At 40.5% G+C, this 14,685-nt stretch overlaps 1 protein-coding gene across 4 annotated transcripts in view; it reads right to left on the reverse strand.

The window, feature by feature from the left end:
- The window catches only part of LOC138045936 (meprin A subunit beta-like), an 18,503-nt gene extending 4,049 nt beyond the window's left edge, over window positions 1–14,454 (reverse strand). The window contains exons 1-9 of one of the 4 annotated variants that reach the window (XM_068892573.1): window positions 14,314–14,454; window positions 12,732–12,794; window positions 11,607–11,834; window positions 9,715–9,829; window positions 8,023–8,210; window positions 3,904–4,122; window positions 2,728–2,898; window positions 728–907; window positions 226–375 (exon numbers count right to left, since the gene is read on the reverse strand). In XM_068892573.1, the coding sequence (XP_068748674.1) occupies window positions 226–375; window positions 728–907; window positions 2,728–2,898; window positions 3,904–4,122; window positions 8,023–8,210; window positions 9,715–9,829; window positions 11,607–11,834; window positions 12,732–12,794; window positions 14,314–14,407 (1,408 nt within the window). In that variant the 5' untranslated portion in view covers window positions 14,408–14,454. Of the gene's footprint in view, window positions 1–225; window positions 376–727; window positions 921–2,727; window positions 2,899–3,903; window positions 4,123–8,022; window positions 8,211–9,714; window positions 9,830–11,606; window positions 11,835–12,731; window positions 12,798–14,313 lie in introns of all 4 variants that reach the window. The other 3 variants (XM_068892574.1, XM_068892572.1, XM_068892575.1) reach the window with 3 other exon arrangements.
- Window positions 14,455–14,685: the final 231 nt, after the last annotated feature.

The following is a 14,685-nucleotide window of genomic DNA, read 5'->3' on the forward strand; positions in this document are numbered from 1 at the left end:
TCCTTCTTTCGGATTCTCTATTATGATGCCCTATTTCCGTCCCTTGCTGTCACCGGTTTTCTTCATTTTTCGCAGTAGCAACTTGTGCATTACTTTCATAACTTTTAGCTCATGACGCACCTCGTAGCACCTCACTTGCTATTGGCAACTGCTAATCTTATAATCGCGAAACATTTCGAACTCCAATCCCCTTGTTAAAACAAGCAACGCATTCTCCGAGCTCACCTGAGCCCGTCGTGTGGTCAGCAGAAGGCCCAGTCGAACCACTAGGAGTCGATCCAGTTCCTATCAACCACTGAAATCCCACATTGAGAACTGGGTTCTTTGTCCAGTGACAAAATCCATCACTGTAGTCAAAATCACAGTCATCGGCCCCTGGAAACCATTAATCAGTCAATAATTTGTTTGAAATGAATAACGTTAAGTCTTAGGGACTTTAACTATGATAAGTTCCTACAAGATGGATTCTTGTTTCCTAGTGAATCCTGGGTCGTTCCAGTGCTATGTGGCGGCAAACAGACAAACTTTGACTCACGAAAGTACCCTTTACCACCAACGAAAAAAGCAGCACAACTACTAACCAAAGTTTACTTTTTGCATTTGTACCTAATTTTCAAACCCGAGTGAATGTATTTGCTTCTTCTTGCTTCAGCTAGTGCCGCTGTAACTTGATCAATCTTGAAAAAGAAAAAAAAAATTAAAAACAAATAATCGAGACCACTCTTACCCAAACTACACCTCCTGACAATACAAGCTCTTTGTAGTTTATCATCCCCAGAACAGAGTCTTCCAGAATTTGCAGGAGGTGGATCATCGCATTTGCGAGTTCGCTGTTTAGTTCCCTCACCACATGTTTGGCTACAGGAGGACCAAGACGACCAGCGGCCCCAGTGACCATCTACAGGTGCTGCAATGCAAAGCTGAAATTGTCATATAATTGTCATACATTATGATAATTATGAAATCATCAGTTGTTTCACCAATATTAATAGGAGTCAAACAAATGATCTAATGATCATTCATTTGGATATAACCAACAACAAAACGGTTGTCCAAGTTGTAAACACTCTAATTCAATAAATGTTACGAAGTGTCTCGATAGGTTTAAGCGCCAACGACATATTTTTGACACCAGAGTTTATGTAAGCGTTAGAATTGCCAATAAAGATGTGCTGAAATGCTAAAGGTGTATTGCCGTTTTAGATGCAAAATGCGCAGTAGTTTTTTTTTCCAGTGAGAAATATTTGCATCTCATTGACTTCGCGTGATTAGCAAAATGATCACAGGGTGTGTCTTTATTACAAATATCATGTATCCCCTGACCTTCAAAACGCGCTAACCGTGTGTTAATCACAACATATCTTGATGAGTTGGTTAAAACACAAAGTGTGCTCCGCCGCAAAACACACTTACTTTTAGATTGCGTTATCTTTTAGTTTGGATCTTCGAGGCAACCGTTTATGTTTACAACTTAGACGACAGTTTGTATCGTTTATAGCGTGTGTTTGTCGGCTGAAGTAACGTTAAGCTCACGAGAAGGGTAATACGGCACCTTGAGACGCTTACAAAGATCGACGCGCATCTCATTATTTTAAGTCCCGCTGGAAGTATCGACCCGGGTAATTATTGCAGGACAAAGTTTCGACCGACAGCCGCTGCTAGACATTTATGGAAAGGTTGGTACATTTCGCTGACCCCCAGTCCATGGACTACCCAAATGGACGATTGGAAATCCGAAGATCCAGATTTTAGGATCTAAATCCAGATTTCCCAATCGAACGTATCCTTATAGTCACAGATGAATACCCTTCAATACCGTGTGAGGAATTTTTGATATGTTAAGAATTGAAGGAAATATTACGCACCGAAGTCGAAATTCTCATCTCATACTCAATTTGGGCAGAAAAAGTGCCACAAAATCAGTCTCCGAAGACAAACGAAAAATTCCTCGCACGCTATGTGGGGTAGTACAATCATCTATTAGAACTGAAAATTTGGAAGCGATATCTTAAACCCGTAGAGACAGGAGTTCCGAGAAGTCGTAATTTTGGCGTCAAAATAAAGCCCTAGCAAATCGAGCTTGAAGATTTCGCGTGCAGTTCACGGTCTACTGAATAACTCCGCCTCCTACTTGAAAGCCAATTATGCTGAGCTAATCAGCGTTCGGACACGTGTGATTGACATGATACCTCAATCATTTCTTGTGCGCAAATTATGGCGGGAAACAAAGAAAAGCGATTTTAGCGGTTTTAAAATTAAATTTTCAGAATTTTTTTTTTTTCAGGAAAATACACTTCACAGCCCACCGATTCAAGATTTGCAAAAACAAAAAAAAATGAGCAAGACGCCCAAATTTACCTTTATCGAGACCTTAAAATGGCACTGAATCTTTCACGCTTTCCAGACAAAAAATGTGCTGCTTTGACTAATATAATCTTTTTTACTTATCTACTGCATGTCCACTAGCCTGCAAGCAAGCTCTCAGCGAAGCGAGCCGCGAGAGGTTTGGCTGAGAGCTTGCTCGCAGGCTACATGTCCACAGAATCGACTCAGTCACTCGATGCAACAGCCCCTGCTGTAAACATCCTAGCCTGGAATGTTCACAGCACTGAAAGCATGTTAGAGCGAACTGAAAAGGTGTATGTTCTAGTAAAAATCTTTCCATCAACCCTTAGCACTTGGAAATGTAACCGTAACATCTTTTTACTATTATCTTTGAGTACTAACCGTGGCATTCTTCCTTGGAGCAAACCACTTCTTCTGCTTGAATCCCGTATGAGTGACCAGGGCAATCGACATCTTTGTTTGAAGACTGGCAATACCTTTGACGAAACTTTTTGCAGTCAGCTCTGCAAGGTCCAAAGTCCGACCAAGCGCTCCACCCAGAAATGCCATTACCTTTAATTTCATCGAGTAAAAGCGTTATCAACTTCCACGGAGACCCGGAAGCAACCAGTCGGAACGGAAAGAACAAATCACGGGCAAAATTAGGACTTGTACCGTCTCAGTTGTCCGTTTCATAAACCATCTTTGCTATTTTAAAGACGTTTATGAAAGTTTTTACTTTTATAAATTTGTTATTATGAAAATAAAAAGCTGCCTTACGAAGTCGGAACCCGTGCTATTCGATAAGCAGCTCATGTCACTCTCACCAACGCTTCCGAGTTCCTTTGCCAAAATTTCATATAAAAATAATGTAAAAATAATTAGCTGTTTACCATGTAGAACTAACGAACTTATAATGCTAACTCTATTCATTACTTAGGCTTAATTTATTAATTCAAGGGTAAAAACTCAATTTACTAAGTATGGCGTCGAACTTTTACGCCAGGGCAATAGGCAGCACCGTGTTGTAATTTTGCCATCCTCCCGAACCGACTGACTCCACCTTGGTCACGGAGAACGAGGTATCGATAGGCCTGCTTCTCAAAACACCTCAAAAGCCCTAAAAACCTTCCGGGCCCGAAAAGCAATTCGTGAAACTAACTTCAACTTATTTTAAAAAACTGATCTTTGAAGACCAGAGAAAACAAATCAACTGTAAAGTTTCATAACTTAGTCCGTTTTCTTTTTGAAAATACAGAACGTTTTCCGAAAAACACCCGCCAGGTGTCGTAGGGTTTCCGTATTCCAAGCGAGAGGCCGACTTCTTTTTCCTATCGAATCCGGCCGGCGGTACTTCATTTCAGATTTACTTTTCCCCCTCAGGGTAATCGAACAATGGGAAAGTCTTCTCGCATATATGACTTTCCTTCCAGTTTTTATGAGCTTCTTTTATTGTTGACTTTTTTGAAAAAAATTGTCAGCTTACTTGGACCTAAAAACTTATTATGCCAAAGCATACCCAGAGAACGAAACACTGGTGTACCTGAACCACTACAGTGAGAACTGATTAGGACTTACCATTGCATTCGTACAAGGAGTTAATTTCCTGTACATCCAGACCAGTAAAGCCCTCTTTCTGACCGAGTGATCTGCTAGCATCCTGGATGGACCTTATCGTGGGCTTCCCGTTTTTGGAGAAGCTATCCTCCCCGTAGTGCATGATACTGTCATAGTCGTAAGGAACCGCGAGCGTGTCTATTCTTTGGTGATCGTATTTGTTGAAATTGTGAGCTTGACCTGAAGGATGAAATGCATCGCGTGCGAATGGCCTTTTAATCCCCGGTTAAGCGTTGGAAAATCTTGCCACTAACATTTGTTGGGTGTCAATCTAGGAATTGCGGTGAAACTACCGACGATATCGGCAAACATTCAGCAAACAAAATACTGGGTCAACTGCATTCAACTTGAGATTCTGCAAGCTGCGATGTGGCTATTTTAAAAACATTACTAACCTGGGAACTAACTGATAAATTATATCGATTTGTTAAAATTTTGCCTGTCATGTAATATATAGAGTATGTAAGGTTACAAGGAACACAGGTTTCAGAATAGATACGTTTATGGGTTTTTTGGAGCAATTTTGGAAACTTCATTGAAAATGATTATTTTCTGCGACAATAATGATTAGTTTTTGGACCTCTCCATTTTTTCTGATGTGGTGTAAGACCTGCATTTCTCGAGATTACACAATCCACGAGCGCTCAAGCTTGCTAAGGAAAACGACTTAGTTGTCTTGGCTAACTAAGCCTTTCCCTGTCTTCGATAATCTCCGCCCAGTTGCTAGTAAACCTGCTAGTGTATTGGTCCTCTCGATTATTAAAGGAAATTGAGAAAAAAGCTCAAATAAGTACGATGCAACTGATAAGCGATTTGGAGGCGCTATTTGTGAAGGCAACACTTCTATATTAGCTTTCACTTTGCTTAGGGAAGCAGGGCTGGTGCAGTGTTGAGAGCACTCACCTCCCATCAATATGGCCCGGGTACGATTCCTCGGATTCGGCGTCATATATGGGTTGGCTGAGTTTGTTGGTTCTTTGCTTTGCACCGAGAGGTTTTTCCCCGGGTACTCCGGTTTTCCCCTCTCCTCAAAAACCAACATTGATTTGATTTGTTCTGATTTCAGTTGATTTGCAGTCTCCCCAATTAGTAGAGTAGTCGTGCTCGGCTAAAAACCTTAAGACTTCAAATAAATTATTATTATTATTATTATTATTATTATTATTATTATTATTATGCAGTATGTAGTACGTAAGTATGCTTACAAATATAAGTAGGAAAAGGCACTATTGTGTAACAATCCCTACTGTTAAACCTATTTACAAACCAATTGGTAATAACTAACGAACCAACATTTGAGAAAGGAACAAGAGTTTATATTCCTTAATAACTCGTCGAAACCTTGAATGACCTTGCTATGTTTAGGGTGTACGATAAAACTGCCTTCTGCATATTAAACAAAACCTGGTTCCCTCTATCCAAACCTAAAAACTTCCTAACTTTCTCCGCCGTCTCCATAGAGTAGCCTCCTAGTACATCAACTATCACATTAAACTGTGTGATAGTGTGGCCGGGGAACTGTTGGCGCATCTCCCATCTCAACGGCGCATACTTGTCAGTTTTCTCCTGTTCCTTCTGTTCTCTGTTGGAAACCCAAGGGCAGCTCATCTCAATAAGGATCACCTTCTTCTCCTTTCTGTCCACAATTCTCGCATCGATTCTGTTAGCCCTGACTTCCGTATTTTCAGCAAATACTGGGACATCCCAGTACGCGCACGCTCGGTCATTCTTGTACTCGGGTTTAGGTGAGACTGGAGAGTACCAAGGGGGATACACTGGATAAGATCTAAGTCTTTCAGGAACTCGAAGAAAAGGATTTTCAAGGCTGCATTGTGTCTCTGCATGTACTTTGTCTGTGCCAAGGTACCACATCCGCTAATCACGTGGGCCATAGATTCAGGCCCTTTTCCACACATACGACACGTGGTATCCGAGGTGGTCAGCGTCTTCGTCTTGCTCTGGTGGTACAGCTTAGTGGGGAGTAATTGCTGGTATAACTCATAGATTCCAGCAACAGTATGCACAGGTGCAGACTTCCACTTACTAAGCCAGGTGAAGCAGTCAATAACTTTGTTATCATCCCATCTTTCTCCGAACAGCTTTCCTTGCCACCTCTGCTCTCTTACTTCCCTCATGCTTCTCTCTTCTTCTCTCGGTCGTAATGTTCTCCCTACTCCTTTAACATGTGCTTCCTCACCTGAGTCAGTTTGCAACGCTTTGGGATCTGGGTATGAAAGGTCTAGAGTAATGTCCATTTCCAAAGCAAATTTCTTGGCATCCTTTACGAGTGATCTTCTTCCTGCTCGTTCGCACTTCTCTTCAAACTCGCGCACTAAACTCATCGTTCGATCTTCGTTTGCGTACAGCTTCATTGTGGTCTTGACTTTGGTCTGCTTATACAGGCTCTCAAATGACTTCAGTCCCCGGCCTCCACACTTCCTTGGTAGGTATAGCAACTCGGTTGAACCGAGTGGATGGTAGCCTCCATTCTCTTTGATGATCTTGCGAGCTTCGCGATCGAGTTGTTGTAGATCTGCGAGCGGCCATGTTAGTGTCCACATAGGGTAGGTGACAACTGGTAGTGCGTATTGATTAGATGCTAAGACTTTGTGGAAGTCTGATAGGGGGCTCGACCATATAATTGACAGTCTCTGCAAGCAAACCTTTGAAGCTCCCCACAGAACAGAGCTGTCCTCTTGCTTAGAATTTTCTAAAACTCCCAAAAACTTGTAAGTTTCTCCCTTCTTCAGATTTTGTATGACCTGCCTTTCTCCGATGGCAGTGCCTCCCAAACTGCTGTCCAATGAACCTCTCCTTACATGAGCTGTAGAACACTTCTTCTCGTTCCACTCCAAACCGACATCTGCCATGGCTTCCTTAACTGTCTTCATTACTCTCTCAAGTTTATCCTTCGACGCTGCATATATCTTCATATCATCTATGTATAGCAAGTGCGTAATCTTGCCACTCAGTGGTCTTGACAGCTTGTATCCTTCCGATGCTTTCAACTTCCAAGATATTGGGTTAAGGCATAAAGTGAACAACCTCGGACATAAAGCGTCGCCCTGTGGAAGGCCTTTGTTGAACCTTATGACGTCAGAGGTTTCATACCCTTCCTTTGTTCTGGCCGTGATCTTCGTATTCCAGCTTTCACACAGACTCGCCACTGTTCTGCACATCCATAAGGGGAATTTGTGCATCGTCATCATTTCTTGCAACCAAGCATGGCTTACAGAATCGAACGCCTTTCGCACGTCGATCCAAGCCATGCTTAGGTTCCTGCTTCCATTTCGACTATCTCGACAAACCATTCTGTCAATCATTAAGTTGTCCAAGGTCCCACTGCACTTGGTCCTGGCTCCCCTTTGCTCTTCTTCTAACAGGTTGTGTGTCTCCAGATGTTCGTCCATTGGTGACAATAGGCAGGTGGTAAACCACTTATACTGCGTGTTCAAACAGGTTATAGGCCTCTCGTTCTGACTGGAGAGCTCGCCCGGCTTAGGGATCAAATTGGTTCTCCCTCCTGTGAACCAGCTGGGATATCCGACTTCGCCCGTTAAGATGGTCTTGAAGCTAGCTGCAGTCCCTTCATGTAAAGTGACAGCCCTTTTCCACCAGTAGTTTGCAATTCTATCGGGGCCCGGGGCACTCCAGTTGCGTTTTTTCTTGATCGCGTCTGCACACTTCGTCTGGTTAAGTTGGAAACTGTCTTGCCGAGGGACTGGGACTAGCTTTTCAAACGCTCTTCTCACTTCCACTATTATTATTATTATTATTATTATTATTATTATTATTATTATTATTATTATTATTATTATTATTATTATTATTATTATTATCCTCAATGCTTTCTTGCCAAAACCAATTTCATACATGGGGTGCATGTTTCCTTTTAGTCGTGACTGGTCGTGTCAGAACCTGATCAAGTCGGGTTACCGGAGTTGGTACTCGGATTTCTTCGGCTTCTCTTCGAAAATAGGCTTTATTTGTCTTGTCTCCGGAAACCTCATAATTTCATCGTAGCACTCTTTTTGAACTTATGTCTCAAAATATCATTAAAAACGTCAACTCTGAACTTACCATCTTGAATATTTTCCCATAGAACTTCTACATACAAATTTCTGTCTGGGCGTGACTGCTCGTGCCAGAAACCAATGGCGTGCATTATCTCATGCATGACAGTGCTTTTGCGATTACAGCCTGGTCCTAAGGAAAGCTCCTGGCCATGATTTTGTCTCCAATACTTTTTACCAACACTTGACCAGCATCTATAACAGGTTCAGACAATAAAGTGCAAGAAGATTTACTATTGTGCTCTCAAGTACTGTAGCAAAATTCCTTTTTTATGTCTGTTATATTTTGTCACGCAAATGTGACAGCTCATTATGCAATGCACTTTCAATATTCGGTACTTTATTCTTGTCTAACTGATTAGAAAGCGACAGCCTTGTGATAATTAGGCAGAACATGTAAATAAAGATTTCTCTGTACAGCAATTCCGTGTATTTGCTGAGTAATTCGAGAATTGGGGCAAGCCATGTCTTGACTGGGATTGATGTTGTTCCTCTTGAATGTCGAAAGTCAATCACGATTAATTGGTTAATAAATCTCGCGCCACTATAATTGATCAATGAGAAGAAAAACCAAGACTTACATATACATTTTCTCCTCTCAAGCTAGGTTGACAGCCATAAATTTTTGGTAGGGGAGATCTGAAACTTACACTGTGCGCCATGAGCCCTCAACTAGGACTATACACCTTCGTTGTACTTATGAACAGCGTTTGTTCAGACCGAGTTATTTTTAAATTGATTTTCCGCGAAACTAGACCTTTCCAGATAATCATAAGGACCCGTTTAAAACGGTCCAATATTTTTTCTTCAACATGCCTTCAACACTTTGTTGAACCAAATGTTCGGTGCATTTGAACACTGAGGTCGTCCAACATTGTTAAAAGCGTAAAAAATGTTGAAAGCTTGTTGAGTCAAGTTTAAATCTGTTTAAACTTTTATTCAACATCGATTCAACTTTTCCTTTGTTCTCGAAAACGTTGAATGGTGTTGAAGCCCTTTGAACACTGTGTTCAACAACTGTAGAAAACACGCATGCTCACATCAGGCCGCAAAAGTCAATATGGCGTAGTCTACCTGGACGAGAGACACTGATTTCTAGTCACTTAGTTCCTCGCAATCAAATTTCGCGAAATTAAAGTGTTGGTTCTTTGGCTAACGCAATGTTGGAACCGTTTGAACGGCCTCTGCACAACTTTGTTTTGCGTCCAACATTTGTCCAACATCCGTTCAGCTTTTGTTGAACGAATGTTGGCCATTATTGAAACTGTGTAAACGGGTCTTTATACTCTTGCATGAGAAATTATTCACTGATTATTACCCATGGGATTGAGAGTGGCCACTCGTGCAAGCCAAACCTTATTTAAAAACTTGTCTAAAAATAGCTTGATCTTTGAAAATGCCATTACATAGACCTAATAATGGAGTTGTAGGCTCCTGGTTCTGGGCTTCTGCACCTCCTAATATTGTGCTTCGCCTCCAAATTTTTCTTGGAAAATAACAACCTTTCCCTGTAAAATTGCCTCTGTAAAAGGATTTAGAGTGAATATGTTGATGCCTTTTAGGCAACAACTTCTCAAAAATGTTGGTTCGCCCACCAGACATCGTACATTGTCTCTTTCGTACGGTATCTAATGGTTGCAAAGTTTAAACCAGATATTTTCTTTCAGCTTCAATGGAACATAAATTTCGATATACGTACCCAGATTTGTGAACAAACAAAAGCCAATTACTTTCATTCGTTCTTTCAACAAACCGCAGACAAGTATGTTTGTGATATTCTTCTATAGCTTCTATAACAGTGGGCTGATAATAAACTGAGAATGACAAAGAAAAAAGTTCAGACATCGAATTGTGAATCGTCCTTGATTCCGTCATACTTCTGAAAGTCAATTCAAAAATTCAACAAAACTAAATGAGATGCTTATTTGATTATGTGCAGGACAGCACAGAAACGTTAGTAAAGAAGCAAAAGGACAAACAAGTGTTCAAGACTGGAAAGGGCGAAAAGAACAAGAGAGAAATTAAAAGACGGAACATGCTGAAATGATTCAACCATGAGTTCTTCAAGGGGTGCGTCTATCTCCACTAATTCCTGGACTCAGCCCTTTGTTCTTAGGAACTGTTTTTTTTTTTCCGGGAAAGTACCATATTTCCCTCGATCCTGTGATAGATCTGTTTTGATTAGCTCTTACAACAGTGGACTGCTGAATCTGAATCTCCTGAGGGAGGCGTTCTATAAATAATTTTACAATGACTGCAAAATTCTCATGCGCTCATCGGCTAATTTTTATTGTCAATAAGCGGACAGACACATAAATTTCTAATTTACGCGATAATGACGCGATTTTGCTCGCGTCAGAGTGAAGTTTCTTGCATTTTTGTCTCGCGATCTTCTCTTGTTTTGACTTAATTTTGACCCCTCTACCTTTTTGTTATTGTAAAAAACAAATTAATGTCAGTTTTTCATGCGTCTGTCCTGTTATTGACAATGAATTTCTTCATAACATGGTCAAAGTAGCCTGCGGATCCACTCGGCTATCGCCTCGTCAGGGGCGGATCCAGGATTTTTCTTAGGAGAGTGCACTTCTAAGGAATGGCGTAGCTGATTGGTGACGTTTTTTTTTCCTTTGCAGAATACAAGTTGTATTAGAAAGTCGCAGGTCATCTCAGGGAAGATGGGGGTCATCACCCCCCTGCACCCTCCCTCTAGATTTGCCTTGAGGATCCACAGCTACTTTGACAATGTTATGACTAAATTCATGATCAATAACAGGACAGACGCATGATAAACTGACATCAATTTGTTAAATTTGCTCGGAAAAGAGTTGACTCATTGGCCAAGTATAAGAGATAGGGGCTCTCCTTGATGAGCTCCTGTAAAACGAAAACCTTGGCATAGTCAGTTTCTTTGGTCAAAAAGAGCCAACGTGATGGCTAATTTCTTCACTAAATTCTTAGCTAATATTTTCGACTTTGCAGTCATCTTCAGGCTTGTGTAAAGTGAAAATAAAACTACTTATGAGTTAATATATACAATGAGCATTATGCATAACCAATAAGCTACGCTACCAAACCAAGCAGATTAAGGTGTTGATTAGCGATCATAGACCCATGACTACAACTTGTTTCATTAGGGCATTGAATTTGTTGAAGAAATCGTAGAAATGGATGAGAAAGCGACAATTGAAAAAAAGAAAAGAAAAAAGGAAACAGAAGTATTACTGTAGCTGCACAAGATCACTGCAAACAACAAACTACTTGAGAAAGTAGGCATATGGAGAGGATGTGTCAGCAAAATATAAATATTGTTGAGGAATCCCTCAAGTCCAGGCAGAATATAAAAATGGAGACATTACCGAGTTGCAAATGACATAAAATGCTTATGCCAGAAATGGGAATTCGAAGCAGGAAATACATGATATCATCACGGGGAAGAACGAGTGCTTGAGTATGAAAAATGCGAAATCCCGTGAAAACTAGTGCCAAGTAGGTTCTTAGTTCGGGAATGGGCAATTCAATCGAATTTTTATTGGGTTCATTGTTTGAAGCGGATTACCATCTTTCTCACAAGCTACAATGAATTTCTCTCACCTGGAAGATCGGAGTCAAACTCGTACGGTATGATCCGATCTTGCCACAGTATCATCCTGTTGCGACCAGCGTTCCGTCTTTTCCTGCTCATCGCTAAGTCTCCGTCGACGTCACCCTCTTCTCTTGTGTCCACAAATTTCAGGTCAAACGGGGACAGGACAATATCGCCCTCAAACATCGATTTAGTTTGACCATACTTTGTGTCTAATAGAGCGACTTTCATATGACCTTGAAAAACAAACATGAAAACAGAACGTAAACAAAAATGTAAAACATTTGATTGGCTTATCGAACAAAAACAAATAAGCGCGAATTTTCTTTGGTCTTGCGAACGCCGCGGATGCAAACAACGTCATCTCTCCATGGAACTTTCTGGAAAGTTTCGCTTTGACGTCATTTGAAATGCAGTCATGGGATTGGGCAATCGAACTGTTTACTGTCCATATTAGGAGTTTCCTCGGCGGAAAGAAGGAGAAGCTTTGTTTTAATCTTGGCAGACATTGGTCCGTGAAGGAAATTGCGAACACTTGGGGACTCACAGCCGAGAAAATCCGAGTGCTCATTTGCGGGAGTTGAACCTACATGTACGACCCTCCGATTCAGGATAATTCGGATGCTCTACTCGGAGGTGGAAGCGGAATAACGAATATTAACTGCTTAAAAAGGAAAATGAATAAGGATACTTAGCGTTTACCGAATTTTACGGTTTCGTTAAAGAATAATGAATACGGAAATTTGAATATCCAACAAGGTTTCAATAATGAATAATGAATAATTCGGAAAAATGGAAGGAATAAGGAACAATTAACGTACTGAGGTCCAATTTTTCTGCTTCCACCCCCGACTCTACCACTGTACTATAGGAGACTCGGAGCCGGGTCATTCTTTTTGCTAGGCGCCAAATGATTGGCCAGTTAAACGGAGCAACAGACCACAAAAATTGTCTCTTTCAAGGCTTCGCTTTTGGTTTTGACTTAAGTAAGAACTTTGCAGAGTGTTGCCTTTTTCGGAGCAAATCACAAAACTGTCTCAAAGTTCTTAATATCTAGATTCTAACAGCTGGCTCAACTCTTTGAGTCGCAAGAATACATACACGCATTGCGAGCCTATCCAAGCAAATCTTACCTTCTTTAGAAGACTTTATATCAAGTGCTACTCCTTTCTTTTTTTCTGAAGCATCGATTTTATCTACTAAAAAAAGTGACTGTGCATTATGTAATTATCTTGAGCAAGGTTTACTAAGACTATTGAGCAGCTTTCAAGACAGTAATCTGACAAGACCAATTTTTTGGTAAACAGAAAAGCACAGATTTCGTTGATGTCGTAAGTTGTTATTACTACGCTCCAGCGTCATATCAGTTGTCGAAACAAGTTTCTTTTGTTCCGCTGGTTGGCATATTTGAAGAGCAAAAATAACGTTTGTAAACAGATACCTTTCCTACTGGGAGGCTTTCAGAGGGAAGCCGGCAATCAAGACTTCGTGCTGTATCATTTTCTAATTGCTCAGCCTAAAAGGATCTGAAGTTTGACATTCTTAAACCAATAAAATGGTGAATGCGATGACGACATTGACAAAAACTGCCCCGGGAGTAAAAGAAATAAACCCGGCAGAAGAGTTACTAAAGATCGGACATTTTACACGTTAGAGAAATATGCTTAAGTCATATAAAAACGAGGGATACTATCATCTTCGTAAAAACAGGTGAATATTAAAGAATAAAATAAACTAGCCCTTTTACAGTACTCCACAGAAGACGTTGTTGTTTTGCACCATAAAACAAAAGGATGCGCCAATTTGTCAATTTCACGTGCAGCATCGGTTTGTGCGTGCATTCATTTTGGACTCACCAGAGTGAGAATATTTTGAATAATATAGCAACTGACACGTCCGTTGGAAGATTTTTCGAATTCTGGGCTTTTTAAAATTAGATTTTAGGTCTTTTCGTTAAAAGGAGAAGAATAGTTAAGCTGAAATGTGTCATTGGCTACTCTTACTTCGCAATATGTATAGAGTTCACGACGAACGCAATCAAAATATTTAGGTTTGAGGTAATTCCTTATTATTGCATTGCGCATCCCTACTGCGCACGATTTTCGCGTCATTAGCGCGTGCACATGAGCACGTGCGCGTACATCCTTCAAACTAAGCGCGATAGCGAAATAAATGCTTCTTTTCTCTCAAACGAGCACGGTGACGCCCGATTTTTTTTCAGGTATTTGCTACGAACAATCCAATAAAGAACATATTTGAAGAAGAAAAAAAGTTTGATAGTACAGCATGAATTTTTTTGGAAAACAGTTCCGTACTGGGTGTATTTTGGCCAAGGCGATGACTTCAAGTTAACCAAGGAAGTGTCCCAAAGAGTGCACTATTCCCACAACCAGGCAATCAAAAACGGCGTAAATGAAGCAATACTGCTTATGTGGATAAAAGAAGCTTTATTTTCAAAATATAATTTTGTATCTTTCGTAACCAAGACTTAATTCTGTATGAAGGTGATTCGAATTTTTAACGAGCAATCAGTAAAAATACCCATTTTAAGAGCCTGCTGACGCGTAAACAAGCACGGTGACCCCATTTTTTTATTGCATTTTTTTAATGTTCATATCATGAATGTTAATTATGCCAAGTTTCCGAAAACGTTTGATAGTAGAACAATTTCAAGGGAATTACCTTAAGCGTTTTCGCTACCGCTGAGAAACTTACCACTTTTTGGAAATTGTACTGGAATCGAATAGCTTCCCAAGATTAAAGCCGAAACCACAAACAGAGGGAAAGCATCTTGGGCCGCAGCCATCATTGACTCCTGTGAATATGGAGCTCCTTTTTTGCTGATAATCTCGCTGGTAATAGTTTCACATCCTTTTATTTCTTAAGACTTTTGAATATTCAGATGTTATTTTCCCAAGGTAATAACAGCGAGCTCCATATTAAAGTTCTTTCTGTTTCCTACCACTTCAAATCACATTGTCGTGATTGGTCAAAGCGAAACTTAAGACAAGTATTCTTCGCTTAGTTGATATTTTGAACAGGACTGAAGTGGTGAATTGACACAAATCAGATCTTTCTGTTTGATGT

The sequence above is a fragment of the Montipora capricornis genome, chromosome 4 (genome assembly GCF_036669925.1).
Source record: "Montipora capricornis isolate CH-2021 chromosome 4, ASM3666992v2, whole genome shotgun sequence".
Lineage (NCBI taxonomy): Eukaryota > Metazoa > Cnidaria > Anthozoa > Scleractinia > Acroporidae > Montipora > Montipora capricornis.